We start from the raw sequence: 23,706 nt of genomic DNA on the forward strand, positions 1-23,706 counted from the left end.
AATACTAGAATGTGTAAGCCCATACCATACCTTTTGTATTGTATTATATCTGTGTGCAATTTGCTCATCTTGTTAAACTGGTAAGAAATGAATTCAGAATCCTGAATAACATTCTGATAGAGCAGAATAAGGGTTGTTTTGGAGCCTCTGCAGGAGTCATTTCATGATTTCTTAGTTCATAGTTTTACCAAATGGTTAGTAGAAAGTTATGGTACCTATATGATGCCTGGAATACGTCAGTGAATATGAATCTTTATTTTAATTCAAATGCAGACTAAGGATTCAAATTCCCACTTCTTTAGATTCCTTCTTTATGTGGTTTTGCTGTATTATATGTCTGACATCTAGCATTCCAGTGCATTAGATGATTCATTTAAAAGTTATAATGGTTTGAACTAGAGTGGTCTCATTTGTTCAGAGGTTATTTTGTCAAAAAGGAAGTGTTATTTTCCATGTATCTTAAAAGTTATATGGCAGTTATACATATAAAAAGTTAAAATATGGGCATATAAGAATAGTTGTCTTTAAAACACTTCTAGCCAAAGTATAGAACCACCTCACTAGATAGCTTGAATTTAGGTTTTCTGCATTTCATTGGAAATGGGAAACATTTTTGGGCTTCATGGGGAACTCTTTATGTATTTGAAAATAAAGCATTTTTATTGTTTTCTATTTATTGGTAGCAGCTGTGCAAGAGACTTTATTTAATACTGTAACTGCAGACCACATAAAATAGCTCTGTGTTTTACAGGCTTGATTTTTCTGAAGTCAGAATCATGGAAAATCATAAAAATCATTATGGATTAGATTGCTGTAGTTGTGTAGCTAGTACTAGTTATAAAGTTTTGGCCCAACATTTTGGGGGAGTGGGGAAAAAAAGATTTGTTATGTTTGTCTTCGTGTATACAAAAATGAAAGGGGACTGATGTTTTAGGATGTGGTGGGATCTTTAAATGTCAAGGAAGATGATTGAGTGTGAAGATACTCTAAAGAATAGTTGTTTTATTAACTGTGACCATAGTTTTGTAAAACTACCTATGATTTTCAGTCTGTAATTACTAGTAATAGAATTTAAGGATCAAATCTTGTGTCTTTGGTTGAACTTTTGAGGTCTGAAATAGTACGATATTTTTCTTCAGTAGTTTGGTGTGTGAAGGAAAATAAAGTGGAAATTTTCATGTAAATAAACAATAAGCTTCCTCTCCAGTTGTATTAATGCATGTTATCCTACCCAGGTGAAACTTGTGACAGCAACATCTTACAGAATTCAGGTTGATGATGTTTTTGGGTTTTCTTTTTTTGTTGCTGCTGCCATACTTTGATTCCTTCTGCTTCTTAATGTTTATGTTCTTTGAAAATGCAGGAGAACTATGTTGGAGGTGAAAGTTTGAATCTAAATTACATGTACTTGTTGCCAATAACTTTCTAATTTAAACAGACTTCCTATTTTCCCTCTCCATGATAAGGCCCTGTGTGCTGCTGTAGTTAAGCAAGATGTGCTAGAAACTCTGATGTTGCTGTTTAGTGGGGCTGATGCTATGTGTGCCACTGGAGACCCTGTTTACAGTACTCCGTACTTACTAGCCAAGAAAGCTGGACAAAGACTGCAAATGGAATTCCTGTACCATAATAAATTCTCAGGTAGGATATATTCTCTTTGTTTTGATCTTCTGATTTTATATTGAGAAAAAGGGAAATACGGAAGGAATTCAGAAGAAAAATTGTCATTGAGTTGAACAGCAGTGGTATAGGGGAGGGGGAGTTGTGATGGTGTTAACTGAATTTCAGCAGACAGCATATGCAATTGTGTACAAGTTACTTTTATATTTGCTTAGACTTCAAGTTTAGGAATTAAAAAAAATAATAAAAAAGCCAGTGATAACTCATAGACCTTATAGCCTTATTTATAACTCAGAGGAAAAATGTAATCTGCTCTGCCAGTATTATCAGGCTTTTACCAGAAAAAATGGATGCATACACTTAACAAGTATCTAAAGTATTTGTCTGGGGCTTTGTTTTTTCTTTAAAATTCTTTAAATTTGTATCTATCCTTTCTGCAAACAGAACTACCTGGTTTTTTGTTTGTTTGTTTGTTGGTTTTTTTCACAAACTCTCCTCCCAAAATAAAACTCACCTGCTGAGCCTGTGATAGGATCTATCCCAGAAAACTACCCTTTTTTTCAGATCACAACTTCTATTACAGCTTGGAGGATATGATAAACTTTGGCCTTGAAATTCTACAGCTCTGGTTGCAGTGTGTGACTGTTACAAGGCTCTTGAAAACAGAAAGCTATTCTTAAAAATAAATAAATAAATAAATAAATAAATAAATTGTAGAGTATGGATGTGTCTGAGCTTACCTTTTAAAAGGTCTATACAGTATCTGAAGCAGTTCACACACAGATTTACACTGGAAAAAATAGCTATGCTGTACTGCAGACAGCATTGTGGACATGCTCCTGGACCAACTTTCCATTGTCTTGCGCCACTTTGCAAAATAACACCATGTAGGCTGGACGACAAAAGTTTTAGTGGGAAACACAGAAATGATTTAGAGCTTCCTAGAGTATTGAGAGTGCCTTAAGTTCTGCCTCAGCGTTGCCAGGCACTGGATCCTTGGGTGTTGAGCTCAGTCACTGTGCAAGCATGTGACTGAGCAGCTATGGGTTTTTTGCTAGTTATGCTGTCAAGTGGTCCTAAGGCTATAGAGAGAAGTTTGCTTTTCTTAACTCTGTCTCTTCTACTTTCAGCCTTCCAGCCAAGGCAGCATCACCATATGCTAGTGCTAGTGTTTGTTCTTCTCTTCAGAGAAAGGGAGGTCATTGCAGGTTGACAGTGATTCTCAGAATCATTTTCCATCTGCTGCCAGAGGTGGTGGTAAACTTCTAAGTAAGCCCTCAAGAGAAACAATTGCCTTCTGTTGAAGTATGTTACATAAGGGATAAAAATAAAAGCTTAGTATATCATAAAACCATGTTTTAGATTGTATTGGCAAGCCATGGTAGACAATGGCAATGTTGTAACAAATGTAAACCTATGTTTTTTTTGATGTATATATAAGAATTTTACTCTAATTGTAAAAATAAATCAATAAGATGCATCTATACTGTAATAAAGATACTACAGAGCAACTATATATCTACAGATATGCATTCAGAAAGACCTGTGGAGAAATGGTTCTAAATTATATAACTGCAGTCTGTATGTTACTTTCTCCTTTGTCTTTTAATAGATTTCCCAAACTATGATACTTGTTTTGAAAGTGGCTTCTCTGAAGATTCTTCACATCCCACCTTTCTATGTGAATTCTTATACAAAGTTGCTTCTAATAGTGCTAAGCTTCTTACAGAGAAGAAATTAAAAGAAGGTATTTCACTTTTCCTTTATGAATATGTATAATACAGAAATATGTGTGGTTTAGATTAATTTGATTATTTTAAACTTCTTGCATTACTTTTTAGAAGGTAAAATATCTTTGACATAATATATCCTCTTTTGATTCAGTAGACCTCTTTCAGGTAAAGAAAATACTGATTGTCTTGATGTCTTTTTCAGTGGTTGACAGAGGAAGAAAACTGAACTACTGAAAAATTACTCAGTTAATAAGTTATTGATAAATAATAAACACTTAGGAATATTTCTCACTTAATTGTATTTAGATGGATGCTACTAACTGCCAAAAACCAGTTTCCATCTGAAATGATAATATTCCAGAAATAACTTAAAAGTATCACTAACTTTTTAGTATGAGTCAAAGTGACTGACACCTAGGATTTTTTTCAAGCTCACAAATTTTAAAAGTATTACAAGTGTAAATGAGCACTTCCATCAACTTTAAAACAAACTGAGCTTTGTGGGGTGAAAGTGTGTGTATATCACAGTAGATATGCATGCTTTTCTGTGTACTTCAATCTTGTTTTCTTCTTTTTTTCCTGAGAGATGCTATCAGGTAATTCTTAGCTGCTTTTTTTTTTTCTTTTTCTCCCCAGTTGTGTTCCTACATTTTTCTTCCAACTAAACAAACAAATGATACTGATTTTAAAAATCTATCCTGTTTTATGGTTGAATTTATTGCTTCTAAAATCTTGACATGGCATCCTGTGTCAGTGTATAAGTATTTTTGTATGATTATGTTCATATTCTCATGGTGTATGCCTTTAAGAAGATCCTTGGTGGAGATTAAAGTTTTCCATCTGGTTTAACATAAGCACATAACTGCTATTTAAAAATGCTTTTGAAGACTCTGCACGTTAGTGTGGTTCCAAATACTTCAAAGCATTGGGTGATCAACAGAACTAATGCCTGATTGCGGGTGTTTTCCCAGCAATTTTGCAATTGTTAATGAAAAGAACTGTTGCTGAACTGGACTTTTTTTTTTTTTTTTTCTCCTGCTCTGTGCTGTGCTATATCAGTCTTCTGGAGAAAAAAAAAAAAATACTAAGAAGAGTTGAGAGCAGATACAAGGCAATACTACTGGTCTCTTCTAACACAATGGTATGTTAGAAGTGCAGTATGAGTTTGTAAATACCTGTATAGATTTAAAATTGAGCTATATAGTAGGATGCTTTAAAAATATTTCTGAAGAAAGCTCTCAGACAAGAAAAAACTGAATTTTTACTGTGTTCCATCATAAGTTTTTAGTGGACAGAAATTACACTGCTTTGAAAGCTTTTAGTCTATTGCTCAGCGTTGCACTTACTACTTGGAGGAACATACAGTAAATGGAAAGGAACTAGATTTCCCTCAGCTCAGGTTTTGGCCTCTGAAATTGTGGTGGTGTCTTGTAGATGGTAGATGTTCTGTTTGTATTTTTGAGGGATTTTTTTTTTTTTTAGGGACTTTTTTTTGCTTTGGTTTTTTTTTTGCATTAATGTTGAATTACCCATGTGTTTGTCAGGACTGATGTTTCTGGGATGGGTGCTTTACAGATACATAGGAACATAAGTTTCCCTGACCATTTTCAGTGTAAGAAGACAAATGACAAATGGGACACGGGAGGAAGAATAATTATGAATTTTTTTTTTCTTTGCTATTTAAAGCATAAAACACATAATCATTTTTTTCCCCTTCTGTATTGATTGTTTTCACATCAAGAACTGTTTCTACCTTTATAAAATCTCAGCATGAAGTAATACGGGATATGCGTATTGCAGATTGTTGGGAATAAGTGGTAATATATTTTTTTTCCTTCTTACTTTCTTTAGAAAATTTGATGGTTACAGTACTAATGTGTAGGAGATACATTTTCAATTCCTTCTGCCTGTAAAGATTCAAATAAGAAGGTCGCGTTATCCAAAAAGTTTCATTCTAGAGAAAAGAAATAAACTCTCCTGTTGAAGCAGTTCTGACTTGCTGTGAACTAATTTGAGTTCTTACTGGGCCAGAGAAGGAGCACCATTCTCTAGCTGGGGATTCCAGCACTTGTCTAAATTTTGGGCCCTGACCCAAAGTACGTTAGGCTTTTGAGTTACTGATTTATTTATTTTTTTTTTTTAATGTTGTTTGAGGAAAGGGCTGTGAGCCGGAATCCTGTTAAGCTGTCTAACCATTAAACTAGAGTTAAATTCTTCCTCAGTGTTATCAATCTCTTAGGCAATTGTCAGCCCTGCCTTTAGTGCCAAGGGCTGAAAATTTAAGTGCTCTGTTTATTGTCCCAGGAAACTTTATCCCTTTGTGGGCTGAGCCCTAATGGTAAAAAGATACTCAAAAAAACATTCAGTGTTGTGAATTGAGCTCAGGTTTTATAACCAACAAATGGAACACCTGGAAATACAGTCCAGTTTTTCGTTATGTGGGTTTCAGATAGTGCAGGACAGAGTAAGCCAACTTTATGTGTACTTCTCATTATAGCAGCATCAATGGTTTCAGCAGGGGTACATAACTTTTAAGGAAAGTTGTTGTTAATTAACAGCTGTTAATGATCAGAAAAAAAAGCAGGAAGAGAGCTCAAATACTGATGCTATTCTGATGCAATGGGTCAAAAAATAAAGGTTAGTGGCTCAGTTTTAACTTTATTGCTTCTGCTTTTAAAAACAGAAGTGTCAAAAATACTGTAAAAGTTTTTATGGAGACCTGTTAAAAGCCTTGATGTTCCAAAATCATCCTTGAGAGTTGTAACACTTTAATGAATATTGAAGCAATGAGCTATTTTGTAGAACAGGCTTTGGGGAATGGGAGGGGGAAAGCTGGGGAACAAAAAAACCTAAATAATCACAACTTACAAGTTTGGTGCTCAGCTCCTGAAAACCTATAAATTCTCAAATCCCTTATCTTCATTTTAGTATTTAAAATGTGTACTTAGACAGAATATGTATAGAACTAGATAGAAAATAGCATGACACAAATAAATACTAATAAGAGATATTTATAAACATGTATAAATCATATAGCAAATAACAGAAAAACTGATTGGATGAAATATTAGGTAACATACTATTTAAGTACTGGCTAACTACAACTGCATTTTGGTTTTTTTTTTGGTTGATTTTCGTGGTTTTTTTTTTTTTTTTTTCAGAGCTGTTTTACCAAATTTTCACAAAAATTTTACCAGAACATTTGCAGCTATATAGGAATTTTAAGACTAGAAATAAAGGAAGTATGTTCTCTTAGGATCTGCTTCTCTGCAGTGGTGGGAACAGATACACCTCAAATTATATTCTGAGAACTAGATGTGAGCTAGAATGGGTGCATGAATATTTTGAGTAGCAAATAGTCATTAATATACTATGTCATATGCTGTATTTATATTTTAGGTTCATAAAAGGGAGTAGACATTTTGGTCTTACTTAAATATGCCAAATAATACTTCTAAGTTGCTCTGCAGATTTCTTTCACCTTGAATTTTTTTTTTTTAACTTATAGTTGTCAATTACTGGATACTTTAATGTATCTAATTCAATGTTATTTGAAGATAGAATTCTTAACTAGTTAATTTAACCATGATTAGCAACTGTAATTGTTAGATGTTGAAAGCACCCTACAAATGTTAGCATTCTGTAAACGACAACGTTGCTAAATGAATTTACCCTTGCCAGATATATATGGGAATAGCAACAAGAGAGATCCCCAATTTATTCTAATGTGAACATGCCATCCTGAAATGGCTATAGCTACCACCTGCTTATGATATATCCATTTATCTCGCCCAATATACAGGAATAAATTCTGTAGAATTTAGTTGCTATCTGACACTTGGGCCTGCAGAAGGAAAGATTGAGCTCAGTCACTGATATACCTAGAAAGGGTTGTTCTGTTATTTTTTCTTCAGTTTGTCATCCTTTATTATTTTGGTAGCATATTTGGAAAAAAAAAATCTTGTTAAATAACACAACTTCTGATAGTGTTTTCCTTGTGTTTTCTAGTGTTGTGCAATGGATACAAGTTCTGGCATGTATGACATTGTTTTTTCTAGACTATTTGAAAGGCTTAAATTGTTTTCCTTGATCTTGTGACAGCGAGTATACACACAAGCATTACCAAACAACAGAAGACAGAATTACTTAGTTTTGGCCTCTAGTTCCAGTAACATGAGAGAGTAGCATTTTTTTGCTACTACATACCATGATTTACTCACTCATTTTGCTATCAGCTCTTGTCATAATATACTGTTCTTGCAGCTTTCAGTATTTCGAACTTTGTAGCTTGTTTTCTTTTTGCTTCCTTAACTGTCTTCTGCTAAACATGTGATGTGGTATTGTATACCATCTTCCCCCACCAAGTTCCACAGCAAGTAAAGTAAAAGCCCTATACAAAGGTAAAGTTAACTTATGAAGTGATTTAATATACTCATAAAGTAAAAATAAATGTTTTGTATTTTAAATATTCTTTTCTTAAATTAGCATGTGCTAGAGTTTCTGTAGGTTAAGTAGTATGAACACATACATTGAATTCCTGGCCCACTGAAGTCAGTGAGACTGATTTAATCATAAATGTATTACTGTTACAGCAGCACTATGCATCCTGTGAGGCATATATATAGGAGGAAGTAATTATTATTATGCCAACTGACTTTTTTATTATTTCTTTAATCACAGATTGCAACAAAAGATGGTGCACTTTGGAAAGTGGCTTTCTGAGCTACTATGAGAATGATAAAACTACCACTCCTAATGGTATGATTGACATCAATGAAGTTATCTGTCTTGTAGTGCACAAGTCAGACTTCTTTTTAAATAGATGGTAGGTTCCCAAATTAATATTTCAAGAAACCAACTCAGGTATTTCAAAGATTTTATTCTGGGTTTTCAGAGCTGTTAATTTGTTCCTGAATTTTGAACATGCAGTTTAGAGGAAAAAAAAGCTGAATTGTTTTATGTTGACTTCAAGAAATAAGTGCTAAGTGATATAAAGGGATTTTTTTTTTTTTATGGTGATTTAATGAAAATATTAGGGTAATTAAAAGGGCAGCATAAATTAGATACATCTGTTTCTTATTAAAACTGTAAAGCATATTCTCATTGCTTAAAAGATTACATGATAATAAATTCAACAATTAATACTTATCTTTCTGGGATTGACCTCTGCCTCAGGCCAAAACTCTTGATTTGTTTCTTCCTGATCATAATGCAGCAGATCAAAGTTCTCCACAATGCTCTCTTTTGGTCACAGATCTATCAGTCTTTGAAACCCATTCTTTGTTCTGCAGTTGAGGACAACAGTGTAACTATTGAACACTGTGTTAGTGCATTGGGTCTGACTGGGATGGAGTTAATTTTCCCCATAGCAGCTCTCAGAGTGCTGAGTTTTGTATTAATAGCTAGAAAGGTGTTGATAACGCACCAGTGTTTTGGTTACTGCCCAGCAGTGCTAGCAGAGCATCAAGGCTGTCCCTCCAACATCCTCTGCCCCCCGGTAGGCTGAGGATGGGAAGGTCTTGGGAGGGGACACAGCCAAGACAGCTGACCCAAACTGACCAAAGGGATATTCCATACCATGTGACATCTGCTCAGAAATAAAAGCAAGGGGATGGGGAGGCATTCGTTGTTTCCATTTGTCCTCTTGGAACCACAATGCGTATGAAGCCGTGCTTCCCAGGAAGTTGCCGCACATCACCTGCTGATGGAAAATAGAGAATAAATATTTTGTTCCTTTGCTTCTGCACAAGCAGCTTTGCTTTGCTTCTATTAAAATGCCTTTTGTCTCTACCCATGAGTTTGGGTTTGTTTTTTTTTTTTGTTCTATCTTATTTTCTCCCCTCCCCATCCTGCTGAGGAGGGGGGTGATAGAGTGACTTGGTGGGCACCTGGCATTCAGGCAAGGTCAACCCACTACAGTTAGTTTGAAGATAACTTTTTTTGTGATCTTGTTTTTCTTTTATAGCTTTCTCATGTCCCATTTGTACATTAAAAACATCACATGGAAATTCACCTAAAACTCAGTTGCATCCCAGTGATATTTGATTTCTTTAGGGCAACATTTTTGTTTGAACTATTTGGATTTGTCTAACAAACTCCATAACACTTCTCTATGTATTTGTATATGTAAAATAACAGGATCTTTCTACAGTATAATACTATAATGCTTGTAGTTACAAATTAAAAGTGTCTGCAAAGAAAATAGTCTATTCAGTAAGCTTCTGGAAAGATAATGGGAAGAAAGAACTTTACTACAGAGAAACGGAATGCAGAGTGGAGAAATCCTGAAATATGCTGATGCCTCAACATGCTACAAAATACAGTGGAGATGACCTTCACTGTTCTGCAGCAGCATAGCTTTGTGGTATCCAGAAAAAAGGAAAATAGCACTTTGTTCTTCTGTGATCAAGTCTAACCTATTTCTTGATACATCTCCAAGTGGTTCTGCTTCAGGATAATACTTAAATTAATATGTTGGCTGAATACTTCACTTTTAGGGAATGACTAATCTCCTGCTGTGCTTTACCTGCAATTGGGTAGTTTTATGAGAAACATCTCTAATTTTGTTATTTCATGTAGTGAAGCAATTGGTCCTTAAAATATCTATTCTATTAGACGGAATTAATTATTTATATATAATTTTCAAAGTGATTATTGCAATTTGTGTTGAGTTCTCTGGATTTAGATAAATCTTAGCCTCCAGTACTGAAAGGGAAAAGCATACTCCATCTATTTGGATTTTAGTGAGACATCACCAACTAAATCATACTATAAACTGATGAACTATATTTTATAAGATAAAGACTGACCCTAAGTCCAACAAGCTATTTACTGTCAAAATTCCACCCTTATTTTGACTGATTTGCTTTTTTTTCTTTTACTGTCTTTATTATTTGTCAGTTAAAAATGGAAAAACAAGGTCCATCTGTTGCAATAATGGTACACTTTTTAAAAAGAAAAACACCAAGAAATGCACCCCTCCCAACCCTACCCAAACTTTTAAGAACTTGTTGAGCTACAGCAGCTTCAAAGGGTTGTCATAAACATGACAGAACCAAACTCTTCTTGGTGGTGGCAGGTGATACAAGAAGTGGCAGTTCACCCTAGGAAGTTCAGGATGGATGATAGGAAAAGTTTCTTCATTAGGAGGATGATGGGAAACAGGAACAGGTTGCTGAGAGAAATAGTAGTCTCCATCCTCAAAGGTTTTTTTTTCAAGGCTTTTCACTGCTGTTCTGATCTATAGTTATTGACCATCCTGCTTTGAGCAGGGGATTAGACCAAGTGACATCTAAAAGTCCCTTTGAACCAATATTTCTATGGTTATGTGTTAACTTGTTTACAACTTCCCATTCAATGAGCTGGTCTACTCATATTAAAGCTGAACAAAATGTTCTGAATGCATCACAAGAATATACTTGCTGAAATCACATGAACTTGCAAAAGCAAAAATTTCCATGTGAATTTTAATGACTATATGTAAACATATTTCAGAAATACTGGAAAAGCTATTATGCAGTAGCCTCTAAACACATATTATTGACCTGAAAAGCACATTGGTCATGTTGTGTTAAAAAATACTCTGTTATTAGCTGGGTTGTACTTCTAAGATTAGAGGAAAAATGCAGATGGATTCCATTCCATAGGTATGAAATAATGAGGGGGGGGGGGGGAGGGAGAGAGAGGAAAAATAGGACTTTTGTGTGTCTACTGTTATGAAGACTAAATACAGCTGGTTTTTCCCTCTTGGTGCTTTAGGGACATCTTTACCTTTGAAATCTACTTAATATCAGAACGTGTTTTTCTCTTTGGAGCTGAAACTGCATATTCACAAAGAAAATGGACTTGGGCAATAGCTAAGGTAATACTGATAATTATCTTTTCCAGTTAGTCCAGGAGCCTTTGCACAAAGAATAAAGTTTCATTGTTAGCTTAAAATCCTCTGAGGAGCCATTCATGATGAATACTGATCTGTCTCGTGTAAAGGTTTCTTGTGCAGCAGGAAGAAATAACTTCTGTGATTTAATGTTTGAAACAAGTTAATAAAATAAAATGGAAAAGGAATCAAAGAAACATTTTAATGCTGACCTTAAGAATATATTAAAGGTCCTGTAGTATAAAGATATATACTTTATGAATTTATTTCAGCTATATTCTTTTATTTGCTGAAACAGCATTCATAAGGCAGTACCATATTTTACACAGTACCAAATTCTAATAATTACATTGCTAATTAAATAAAAAGCAAAAATGTTTGAGTTGTAGAGTATGAATGGAAAAACTATGTTATACTTGATTTTATAATTTAAATGTAATGCATATTTAGGTTTATGAATGATAAATCTCAAAGTCTTTTTTTTTTTTTTTTTTTTTTTACTCTGACTTTCATCCTTGAATCTTACAGATTTGCTATATCTTGATTTGAAGTTTTTATAGGGGAAAAGGGTGTTGGGATTTTGGGGGGTTTTTTTCCCCTTCATCTGACTTACCCCATTTTCTTTGGTAGCGTTTTGTTCCCCCTGTGGCTGAATGCTTATTAGAGAGAGACTTTGACCTGCTTGGCCAGCTGTACTACAAAGATTGCCATAACCTGGATCAGTGGAGAAAAGGCTGGTTTGCTATAGAGAAGTCAAGCCTTTATTTTTGTCTGGAAATGGAGAATGCTGAAGAAGATTCCATATACCTAAGGAGGTTGCAAGAACTAAGTAAGAATTTTGCTTTCAATCAAGAATTCAGGAAATACTCTACGGAATTAATTCACTGTTGAGGACATTTCCATTACATTTTAAAGTCTTAAACATTAGGGAGCTCCGTAACTATTCCTTTGCATGAGCCAGATGCTCTCCAAACTCTCCTCTAAATATGGAGTTGGCAAAGTTCTGTCTTGGATTTTTTTTCCTTACTTAGTGGCACACGCTAGAGAGATTTTTCACAGTTTCATAATGATTGAAGACAGTTTTTGTTCCAGTTGCAGCAGTTTTTTTCTTACAAGAGTACAGAATTGAATAATAATATATGACCTTTTGGGATTATTGTCTCATATTTTTGACAGGGCAGAAATACTCACTGTAGAATGTGTTATTGAGATGATTGACAGGCCTAGTTTTAAAATACTCAAATGTACTAGAAAAATTATAATTCTCTTGGAAAACTATTTCACAGACTAATAGACTTTATGTTTTTTTCTGGTACTAAAAATATTCTTTGCTCAATATCATGACGTGGACAGTTAAGAATATTTATACAAATGGTCTTCTATCACCAGTTTTATATAATTGTCTGTAATTATGCCCTGAATCCTCTTTAAGCATATCTACCCTACTTGTATTTATATTGAACAGGGAAATGCATTATGTAGGAAAGTAAAAATAATTTGAGATTTTACATTAAAGTAACATAGAGAAGATAATTTAGCGCTTTATTCATGATCCTCTTTGTAAGTGCTGTCAGACTGTGGACTGTTTTGCGGAATTTGCCTAAATGCTATTGGGCTTTCTACTGTTTATTTACTGTCACCTTATATTTGCTGTGAATAACACTGTGAAGGTAGTTTTTAACCAGGAATATTTTTATGCCTCTAGCTATCTTTTAATTTGTGCATACTTTTTGATCTTGATTCAGAATTAAAAAGTTAGGCAGTAGAAGAACTTTCTGATACTACTTTTGATAATGCAACTGTAATTGCTCCTACCCTAATCATATAAGCATCCAAAATCTGTGTATATCTCGAGTCTAGAAATGAAACTCTCATTTCGCTTTCAGTTGAAAATAATTTTTGCTTGCTTTTTAAATAGTACTTGTATAACAGAGTTGTATTTCTTGGAAATATATATCCATATTCCTATCTTTTCTTTGATTTCTTATTTCCCCAAAATAAATCTGCTCCACTAATTAAGACTGAAATGTATAACTGAAACTTGTCAAATAATTAATCATTAGTGGAAGTATAGTCACTTACCTTCTTGATATTTGCTCAGTAATGTAAATGAGGCCAGGAGCATGTGTGATACAAAAACATCATGTAACATGCATCAGAATGTTTATTGAGCTTCATTGATATTCAGGACTTTACTGTCTCTGGGAATTAGTTGAGATAAGATGTGGATTATATATATGACCTAAACTTGGAAAGACTTAACTCTTCAGAATTTTGAATTAGTAAACAGGTTACATTTAATTTACTGTTTTTAGTATAGTGCACAGTATAGTTTTATAAGCAGTGTTACTGGAAACTATCCAGATGTATTTTCTGTATTATATATAATGTAGGTGTTTTGTAGGCAATGTAAATAAGAGTGTATGTATATGTAGTTATATGTATGTATAACATATTTAAAACAACATAACATGAGTTATATCTGCAGCAATTAAGGTGCAAGTAATTTAATAGGTTTAAAAATCTAGCTTACTTCTCAATCATTGTCTTCTAAGACTTGTATTTACAAGTTTAATTTTAAAATAATAAAGCACTGTAGCACGTTTTCACATTTAAAAGTAACTGTTTAACCTTTCTTTATAATTTTCCATATGTTTTTCTTGTAAATGTGTGTATTGTGTTTAAGAATTCCATGCTGCTTTTGTCATTTTGAAAAAGCGTCTATATGTATATGTATGTGTTTGTCTATATATATGTGTCTGTGTAGATCATATGAATGTGTTTTCTTTTCAGCAATCAGTAGTGTGGTGCAAAATGGAGAGAAAATAGATGTCCTGCTGCTTGTTGAAAAAGGAAGGTAAGGTTCCCATCTGAATGAAGCTTTGATCTGCTTTTGTATTGATGTCTTGGAATTCTTGCTGATCAGTCATGGAGCTTTTTTACTTGCAGTTGCTAGAGAGAGAGAGTAAATTTGCAGACTTTTTAAAGGAGGGAAAGTCTTTGTGTATTAATTGCATTTTATGTCTGTGTCAGGAAATGCTAACAAGTACTGCTTAATTAAAAGTGGTTTTCCCACTGAGAAAATTATTCCCACTCAGATTAGCCTGCCAATAACAGTTTCTTCAAAAGAACCTAACTTTTTTACCCTGTAAAGAAAGAGTACCTCTTTGGAGCATTTACTACTTACTTCTCCAATTTTTTTATCATTCTTATGTTCTAGAATTCTGTCTCTCAATCTGTGTAAATCAGGATTGAGAGGGTATGTGTGAGTGACAGTGAGTCCCCTGGTTAGTCTTACTGTAATGTCTGATCTCAGTTAGCAACATACTAGCTTGTTCCACTTCTGCTTCCAAGTAGGTAATATTCTGCTGAGATGAGTCTCAAATATAATGATATGGGAGCTTGAAACTTTATTTGAGATAGGCAGATATATCTGTCTCATATATATGGATACAAACTTAAATGTGAAAGTAAAATTACTGAAAATAGTTATAATTTTCTAATAGGTTCGGTTTCTTATTATTTCAATGACAGATTATTGAGCAAATGTGTGTGTAAGAAGAGGTGCAGTGTTTACACAGTCTTCTGAACATCCAGTAACAGGTTAATAAAGGAAGATTGTTTTTCTCTTTGTTGGGGTTACCCCCCTCCCCCCCCCCCAGTGGAGAAACTTGGAGAAACTCGGAGAAACTCATTGTAACTTCTGTGTTCTGAATTTTAACTCTTCCTAAGATAGTGTTTAAGTTACAGAATTCAATGAGGTGATGCAGATCAGAAACAAACACTTTTTCCTGCTGGTTTGTTTGGTTTTTGTTTTTTTTTTTTTTCCGAAGAAGCATATTGAAAGATTCAGCATTAAGTAAGCTGCATAGATCAACCAGGGAAACAGGGGTATCCTATTCAAGGTGCAGTCCAACAGATGAATACAAAATGTGTATCTGATTTCATAGATATCAGAGCTGAGCAAAACTTCTAGCTCTAAGTCAGCTTTTATTATTTTTTCATTATAATATTTCTGTCAAGTGAGGGTAGGTTTTCCTTGAACTACTTTGATAGTTCAGTGGAAATTCTGAACTATTTGAAAATAATTTCAACAGAGGTGCTGGCAGATTTGTGGTGGCCATGAATATGTTTAATTTTTCTTCACTGAAGTCTACCATAAAGAATTTAAATGTATAGTGTTCACATTACCTTAACCATTAAAAGCCATACGGATATATAAGCTCTGGCATAGTGATTCTTGCTTAGATTACTTCAAAGGAATCCAGGTGTTCAGCACAGTTGCATGGTGTTGCATCTTTAGTGATAAAAAATTTAATATGTGTATGGGGAAAATGATTAAGTATAAAATCACCTTTATCTTTAGACTCTATTGTAAATGGAAACAAAACTAGCAATCTTCCTTCTGCCCCTCCAAACCCTAGATAAATAAATAAATAAATAAATAAATTTGAGATGTCATAAACATTATCTAAATGACATATCATAGTTTCTAGGTTTTCCTATTTTGTCTGTTATTTTATAGCAGTGCTTGTCTAATGGAAACTTTAGCATAGCTTGATCACTTGGAAGAGACCCTATATACTGACATGTTGACAACTTTCATGTTAATTTGTTAGTCACTTAGATGCAGGATAAATTATACAATCCCAAAAAACAATATTGCAAGAATGAAATAAAATAATATTTTTCCAGAATTAAGAAAAAAAAATCAAAACAAATTACAACCCCCTCTCCCCCCAAAAAAAAACAAAACCAAAAAACCCCTCACTCTTTTTTGCATGAAGAAATAAATGTGGTCAGTGTCTTACAATATCTTGCTGAATTTTATTAGAAGAGATGAAGAAAGTACCTTGTGTATTTTCCTACTGAAGCTCATACTGTTGTTTTTGTTACTGACTTCAAACTAACTTCCCATTGCTTACAAATACTTATGCCTTTTTTTCAAGTCTCAGTCATTGGGTTGATTAGTTAGGGAAAATTATACATTGCATGTATCATACACCTTTATCTTTGACACTTTTTCCATTGGCTACTGTAGGCAAAAGAATTCTTAAGTTCTTACAAACAAACTTCTCACTTAAGAGTGATTGCATATGCAAGTAAAGAGTTTCAGAACTATAAAAGCTTACTGATGTAATAATTATAATGTAATAAATCTATGAATTCTGGACTTTTACAAAGTACTTAGTAAATTTATATGTATGTTAAATTCATGGGGTACATAAACTGAATGTTCATTTGATCCATAGCTACTCAGAGGAAGAACTTACTGGTTCTTCAAAGAATTTACTTTGGGCTGCAAGATTCAAAATGTTTTTCAGTTTGTATAAAATACAGGACTTCAGAGCGAATACTACTGAAAGGCATGTGAGATTTTTCTGAAGTGTCTTAGGTATGAATGCAGTCCTCTTCCACACACACTTTTTTTTTTTTCTTTCTCCTATTCTTCTACCCTGTGTTCTACTTAGCACCTTGCTGTTCATTTATTCTCTATCTGACACATTCAATGGAAGAAGACTCCCAGCTCAGATATAAGAGGTGATAATCATACTATATATTGCAAAGTAATAGTGATGCTACACTGAACGGAACTGAACCAGGCTAAAACATTTTCATAGCAACTAGACTGTTTCACTTTTGGAGATCATTGTTTTTGAAGCTCAGTGTACTTCCTATATTTTTTGCAATAATCCTAGACTTTTTCTAATTCTAGATTTTTTTTTTTTTTTCAGATCTCAGAGATGTTTCATGTTTGTCTTTGGGTATCTTTGCTAAAGTAATTTAGAAAGGAACACACTCCCTTTTCTAGAACCTGTTGAAATTTTATTGCACCCTGTTTGTTGGAACATGATGTCCAACCTGTTAGAACCATCTCCAACCCAGCTAGAAATCTTGACTTCTCACAACACTGTTCTCTTATGCCATAATCAGATGGTCATTCACCTCCTCTTATGTTCTGCTTCATAGTTCAAATGCTTCTTGACTTCTTGTTAGAAGTGGCAAACTCTTTTCCTGATTTGTGTGTCTGACGCTTCCCTCTGTCACACAGAGATGTCCTCTGGTTTGCTCCATATTCAGTCTGGATTTTTTCCCCCTTGATCTCTCGTATCTATTTGTAAAAATCCTGAAGTGACTGGTGATATTTGATCTCTTGATGCAATCTAAACAGAAGTTGCATAGTAGATTGGTGAAGAAAATACTCTTTTGTAGTTCAACATAGGTCAACAGAGGGATCTGTACACTAAAGAGAGGAAAGATGTCTAAAACCAACTGTATACAGTAATTTTAAAATATATCTTGTGTATATATGTAATTTAATGCAAAATCTTTAAAGCCATACTTTAGGGGAAAACACCTGGGTGGATAATTCAGTTTCAAATGTTTGTTCTTTTTTTTTCTGTAATAATTAAAGCTCTCTTAGGTGTCAGTGAATGTTTTCATACCATAATGTAATACAGGTGGTGCTTTTTCTTTTTCTCGCTGTTATACTTCTCTTGTAGTTAGCTCTTTCTTATTATAGATAATAAACCTTCCCTACATACTGGCACAATTTCTTTATGCTCATGGTTCATTAATTACAATACTTTCTTCTTAACCCATTGGTGGTAGCAAGATTTTTTTGTAAAATGAAATTATGAGCACAGAATTCTAGAATCCATAAATTATCTAAGCATAAGGCGCAGAGGAGTGAAAGGACTTGTGCTTTCCTTAATATCTGTTGAAGAAATGTTGCTCACCTTTGCTACATATCTGTAATATGTTAATAACAATTAGTTCAATGAGAAATACAGATATTTCATTATTACTACTTCTCTGAAAACTGCGTGGAAAAGATGATGACATTGATGTGAAAAGCAGAAGCTAAATCTGCAAAGCTGTCTCTATTAATTCATCAAATTCTGTAGAAGACTTCTGCTGTGCTTTGAGGCAAGTTCTACTTTTCTGCTGGTAACTATTTCCCCTTTCCTTTTCATACCACCTTCCAGGTTCATGGAGATCAACAAATGGTTTCCAAGTAGGAAAAAAATGTTTTTAAGTTTGGCTGAAAGTGTTAAAATTAGAAGGAATGCTTAAACTTCTTATTCATACATTGTTGTATGTTTTTATGATTTAAATGTATCCTAGAATTGCTCTGTCTGCAAAAAATAGTGTGGTTTGAGATGAGCTTTCTAAGCCACTTCCACATTAAATTAGAATCTAAACTGTCTGGTACTGGTTTTATTTCCTTTTCTCCCTTCTTCTCTTTTATAGTGTTGTGGTAAATGCTGAAATTGCTGACTTTCTTAGGTGATCACTGTGGAGATTTTTGACTAGGCAAAGTTAATAAATTTTTTGGAAAATAGTTACCTTCCATGAATGATCCAATTTCCACAATAGCAGCAAGATTTTTTACATTTAAATTTTTTTACCAGCAACTTCTCTTTCATGGATGTGTTGGTGCTATAGGACTGCTACTTAGAGATATCCCATTTTCTTTGTTAATTATTCAGTAACATTTTCCTCTGTAATTTGATTTAAACTCAACGGCTTTTAAAATCATAGAAAACAATGAGAACATCATCTCTTGGTAGTTCTGATATGCTTTTTTCTTATGTGATACATTGGGGGGAAGATCCATAGAATACAGGATGGTCTTTTTCACATAGTTTGTGTAATTCATATATCATGACAGTTGATTGGCAGGCACATGATTTAGACTTTCATATCTCTGAAAAAATATAGATAAATTTAAATTTCCTTTGAAGTTCAATACTGTATTTCCTCTCTCCTCCTCTGGTACTGACTCACTGATATACAGCAGAGTTGCCCTTTTCTTGTTTAGAAGTAATAATATTTTCACTTTACAGTATGCTGCTTCCTGTGCATATAATAATTCTTTAGATAGCAAAAAATAATCTATTGAGATTTTGATTTATCCTTTTGCATAATACTTTAATGTGAATCATACTGTTCTGCAGGGAAAATAAAGACAGTAATATACATATGTGTGTGCATCTCTTGTGTTGGGAAACAACATAAAACTTATATAAATCACAGTCCTAATCTCTGCTGATCTGGGAATAATAGTAGCGAAGGAATAGTGTAACATGCACTGTCAGACTTTTTTCCACTCATTTCAGACTTTTTCATTTCTTATTCAGCAATACCAGCGGATGTCAGGGTGCTGTGTTGTTTGGAAGCCATTGGTTGAGAACCACCTATGTAGGATATCCGTTCTGACAGATCTTCAGAAAACATTTGAAAGTATTAGACACACTAATTTTGCTGTAAAAAATTTGAGACCTTTGTGCAAATTATTGTTTTTTCTTAATGGAAGAGGGAGGCTGAGTGTTTCCACTAGCCAGGCATGTGTGGTGATTATTATAACCTTCAAGGTCATGAAGTAGATTCTTCTTTCTAAAAAGGGACTTTAGTAAGATGAAATATTTTAGTGACTCCTACTGTGCTGCTGAATGGCTAAGTCTGTATGGTGGATCCTTCAAATACTTAAGATCCTGACTCTGCGTGTGTACAGTTGACTGCATCCTCGCTTCCTATTGAGATAGAAATGCTAGAATGGAGATGATTATAAAAGCAAAATTAAAAGATGCTAATAAAAATTGAAAATAAATAACTGAATATAAATATTCATTATTTAAAATGTTTGGGGTTTTTTTCCTAAATAAAGTAATCAAAATGAATGTTTATATTTTGATAAAAGTATTTTCATAGAAGTTCAGTAGAACATTTTAACTTTTCCGAATTAGCAAATAAATTGTCATTAAAGAAAATTAATCTCTTGCATTTCTTTAGTGGGAGATGAAGAGTATGTATGTAAAAAAATTTGCTTGCTATTTTAACACTTAAAACAGTTGTTTATTACATACATGCATATGGGTAGACAAACACCCTTAAGCTTTTCAATTCTGGAATTTTCTCTTAGGAGCTAGCCTGTCAGGGATAAACAAAGGAGTTTATTGTAGCATATTTAAACAATAAAATCAGACCAGGGCCATCCTTTGTGATAAAGAGTTACATTAACTGTTTCTAACTCAACTCTGAGTTTTTTCGTACATGTTCCTTAGCAATGTGATTTCCTGAGCATGATCATTTTGATGCATATGAAGGAGGGAAGTTCAGTATGTCTCAGCTCCTTTACAGAAGTGTGAGGGGTGGGAAATAGAAAAGAAGCAAAGCCTTTTACAGTATTGAAAGTTGTCTCTCAATCTGTTTCCTGCTTAACTGTGACTTGGGTTTATGAATGCACAGTGTAGGGGCAAGACTGAAGAAGAGTAATTAAAATGTTGGTCAAGTGCTTTCAAAGGCCTGTGATGGTGTTTGTGGATCTTCTTTCATTTGTTGTGATACTGCTAGTACAAATGTAGTTGGAAAAAAAAAGGTTGCTGTAACAGTAGGCCACCACAACAGCTTTATGTGGTGGAAGGTGCCTTGATGTCTTATTCAAAGTTTTTCTTATTTTTTCCAGATACCTTCTATGTTGCTATAGTACAGTAACAACAGTTTTCTATTTCTTTTCTGCTTTCAAAATATTTTTATACTTTTCAGAACGCTATACATCCACGGCCATACGAAGCTGGATTTCATGGTCTGGTATACTGCAATTGAAAAAGCAGCAGGTACAGATGGTAATGCATTACAAGATCAGCAGCTCAGCAAAAATGATGTTCCTATTATAGTGAACAGCTGTATAGCATTTGTTACACAGTATGGTAAGTATAGTGGATTTTATTCAGCATAAGATAATTTGTGTAATATCTAAGCCTCCACATCATCAGATCTTACAAAATGATTTTATATATTAACTAGTATCCCTCATTAGCCTCGCCCTTCTCTGATGCAGTGGTGAAGTACACTGCCACACATCTGAGAATGGGCAATTTGGGGAAATACAACTTGGTAGATGCCCTTTAAAGACAAATTTACACAAGTTTAAAAGAAAAATAATGTTTTTGGCTACTCTGATGCAGCAATTAAGGGTAGTCCTGATGGTGGTTTAGACTATGAATTTTGTTGTAAGTTGGCTTTGGCCTTTGGTGTTTTTAGTTGTTACATATAATAGTGGATGCCTGGTATCTTCCTGAATGTGAGAAAAAGGAATACTTTTTACTAATCTTGAGATTTTTAAGAGTGAAATGTTTAAGGTTGAATGAATATAATAATAGTTTACTGAGTCTGAAGTTCAGCGGATCAGTAGGATAAAAAAAAAATAGTGGGAATTTTGCTCATGAAAGCAGCTGTGGTTTATGTGTAATACAATACCAACCATCAAAACTTCTTTCCTTTACCATGCCTTTTGAAACTATTTCCTTACGAAATCCTGAAGAGATGTGGTGATTTGAATTGCCTATAAAGTATTCCTGAAATTATGATCCCAGGCTTGCTTTATATTATGATATATATTTTGTCTGATTGGGTGTAAGTAGACTTGGCAGTGTTTTTACTAACGAAGTGAGTATGTGCAAAAGGTCAGAGAGATTTTGGTAGGAAATACAGTACGATTGACAGCCAGATACACTTTTCATATAATAATATTTGGAATTTTTAAAAGAATACACAATTTTACATTTATTTATTTTTCTGTCCTGTATTTCTGTAACTTAGGTTTAGGTAGCAAGCAGATCTACCTTAAGAATGGCGATTCTTCCAATGTGGCTGAACTACTGGAAAGCTTCAAAAAAGATGCAAGGAATGTTAAACTAAGAGCAGGAAAACATCAGCTTGAAGACGTGACTGATGTATTGAAAAGTTTTCTTTCTCAAATAGATGATGCACTTCTCACTAAAGAGCTTTATCCATTCTGGATCTCTGCGTTAGGTAACGTCTTCAATAACACTCATTACAGGAAAGGTTATATGTACATTTTCAAATTTGAGGGGATTTTTAATTACTTGCCCTGTGTCAACCTATGTAGCTTGATAATTGGCAAAACAATTCTATTGAGGTAAAAAATGTTAGAGCTTGGCTGCAATAAATTTATGTTAATCAGAGATTATTTTATTGCCTTTAAGTGAACTAGAGTAATAATAACAAATAGCGATCTTTCCTTGATGATATGTCTGTAAACAGTAGACCAGTATTGCACTGTGTCATAGTTGGATTAGCCAAGGTAAGAAGTGATGATCAATATCTTATGGAAGCAGTGGTCATAGAATTCAAGAAACAGACAAATGCTAGAGTAGGAAAGAAGCATATAGTCTGTCTTTTGACAATATGTAGAAGTTTAGTTCAAAAGTGTCAAAATGTTGATGCTATCATCTGCATAATAGTTAAATTGCAGTCTTACTGCTTAAATTCTTTGAATATCTTTTATGAACGTTCAAAGTTAAGTATGTTAACAATGTAAAGTTGTTAACAACTGTTACTTGTTAGGTTTGGTTTTTTTTTGTTTCCTTAGAAATATTAATTTAATTTGAAAGAAAATTTAAGTAACTTCAACCCAAACTGTAACTTCTGGTGTATTTAGAACATGAGGATGTGTGTCTGTTTCTGGTTGAAGGCAGAACCATGAGATAACTAATACGTTAATTAGTTACACGTTACATAAATTGTGGTGATTTTTATAGTGTTCTTAATAAACAGCTATATTTCTATTTGTTTCTGTATTGCTGTATTTACTGCAAGAATCAAACCCTTTTCCTCCAAAACTGTGCTATAAAATTGCAGATGATGTATAGCAACAAGAGATACATAGGAAAAGCTAAGATAGAACATTAATTTCTCTATTAGTGCATTGAAATCATATAGGCCTATTTACTGTGTGTCTTTAAAAAAGTTATTAGTTATTATATTCTGTTTATATTAGTTATTATATTCTGTTTTTCCTTAAGTTAAAAAATATGGAGTTTGCTTTAATGTGAACCACTGGAAGTTTGGGAAATTAAAGTATGAATATTACACATTTTGACCTTCAACTTCAATTTGAACAAACTAGAGGAAAGAATATTAAGAATTTATTTACTTACCACAGGATTGTTTTCTTCAGAAATGAGAAAATTGTATCTATAGCAGTTGAGATTTAAGCTAGCTCTTTTGTGAAAGATGCATAATGGTGTTGCACTGATTTAACTTCCTGATTTATCAGACTAAAATTCTGCTTCAGCTTTACAGAGGAGAATCCTGTCCTGTTATATTTAAGTGACACTTAATAAGAGTAGAAGACCTTTAAACTGTTTTTTTGTTGTTGTTTGCTTGTTTATTTTTTCTTCCAATTACTGAAGAAATCAAAACATAGTGCAGTAGTTAGTGGAGAGTGCTAGCAATCAACTGGAAGAGGAGTTCTGTGCTTTTTTATTTTCAGAAACTTAAGAGAAGCAAACAACAGAGAAGAAAAAACTAAATCAATCAATAAATAATATTTACATTAACTTTGCTCATGCCCTGAGCAGGATTATGCTCTGTACTATCTATGCAGCACAGGAAAGCAGACTTAACTTGAAGGCAGAGAGCTGTGGCTGTGTCTCACACACCTTAATT

The 23,706-nt window shown here is 33.7% G+C and overlaps 1 protein-coding gene across 1 annotated transcript in view; it reads left to right on the forward strand.

Moving 5' to 3' along the window:
- ARAP2 (ArfGAP with RhoGAP domain, ankyrin repeat and PH domain 2) overlaps positions 1–23,706 on the forward strand; it is a gene marked incomplete at both ends in the record, with an annotated part of 73,844 nt that overhangs the window by 46,348 nt on the left and 3,790 nt on the right. Inside the window, 8 exons of the mRNA XM_029085858.1 lie at positions 1,450–1,641; positions 3,233–3,367; positions 8,034–8,178; positions 11,112–11,214; positions 11,860–12,058; positions 14,023–14,086; positions 20,779–20,942; positions 21,835–22,047. Coding sequence (XP_028941691.1) covers positions 1,450–1,641; positions 3,233–3,367; positions 8,034–8,178; positions 11,112–11,214; positions 11,860–12,058; positions 14,023–14,086; positions 20,779–20,942; positions 21,835–22,047 — 1,215 coding nt within the window. The remainder of the gene's footprint in view (positions 1–1,449; positions 1,642–3,232; positions 3,368–8,033; positions 8,179–11,111; positions 11,215–11,859; positions 12,059–14,022; positions 14,087–20,778; positions 20,943–21,834; positions 22,048–23,706) is intronic.

The sequence above is a fragment of the Antrostomus carolinensis genome, unplaced genomic scaffold (assembly GCF_000700745.2).
Source record: "Antrostomus carolinensis isolate BGI_N321 unplaced genomic scaffold, ASM70074v2 scaffold2687, whole genome shotgun sequence".
NCBI classification, from domain to species: Eukaryota; Metazoa; Chordata; class Aves; order Caprimulgiformes; family Caprimulgidae; genus Antrostomus; species Antrostomus carolinensis.